General features: G+C 60.2%; 1 protein-coding gene across 1 annotated transcript in view; it reads left to right on the forward strand.

The window, feature by feature from the left end:
• Positions 1-3: 3 nt before the first annotated feature.
• Positions 4-533, forward strand: part of ADRB1 (adrenoceptor beta 1) — a gene marked incomplete at both ends in the record, with an annotated part of 950 nt that continues 420 nt past the window's right edge. Inside the window, one exon of the mRNA XM_010287533.1 lies at positions 4-529. Coding sequence (XP_010285835.1) covers positions 4-529 — 526 coding nt within the window. The remainder of the gene's footprint in view (positions 530-533) is intronic.

The following is a 533-nucleotide window of genomic DNA, read 5'->3' on the forward strand; positions in this document are numbered from 1 at the left end:
ACCCTCACCAACCTCTTCATCACCTCGCTGGCATGTGCCGACCTGGTGATGGGGCTGCTGGTGGTGCCCTTCGGGGCCACGCTGGTGGTGCGGGGCACCTGGCTTTGGGGATCTTTCCTCTGCGAGTGCTGGACCTCCCTGGACGTGCTCTGTGTGACGGCCAGCATCGAGACCTTGTGTGTCATCGCCATCGACCGCTACCTGGCCATCACCTCGCCTTTCCGCTACCAGAGCCTCATGACCAAGGGTCGGGCCAAGGGCATCATCTGCACCGTCTGGGCCATCTCTGCCCTCGTTTCCTTCTTGCCCATCATGATGCACTGGTGGAGGGATGAGGACCCCCAGGCACTGGAGTGCTACCAGGACCCTGGCTGCTGCGACTTTGTCACCAACAGGGCTTACGCCATCGCCTCGTCCATCATTTCTTTCTACATCCCGCTCCTCATCATGATCTTTGTGTACCTCCGGGTGTACAGAGAGGCCAAGGAGCAGATCAGGAAGATTGATAGGTGCGAGGGCCGGTTCTACGGCAG

This window comes from Phaethon lepturus, unplaced genomic scaffold, assembly GCF_000687285.1.
Source record: "Phaethon lepturus isolate BGI_N335 unplaced genomic scaffold, ASM68728v1 scaffold52305, whole genome shotgun sequence".
In the NCBI taxonomy this organism is placed as follows: Eukaryota; Metazoa; Chordata; class Aves; order Phaethontiformes; family Phaethontidae; genus Phaethon; species Phaethon lepturus.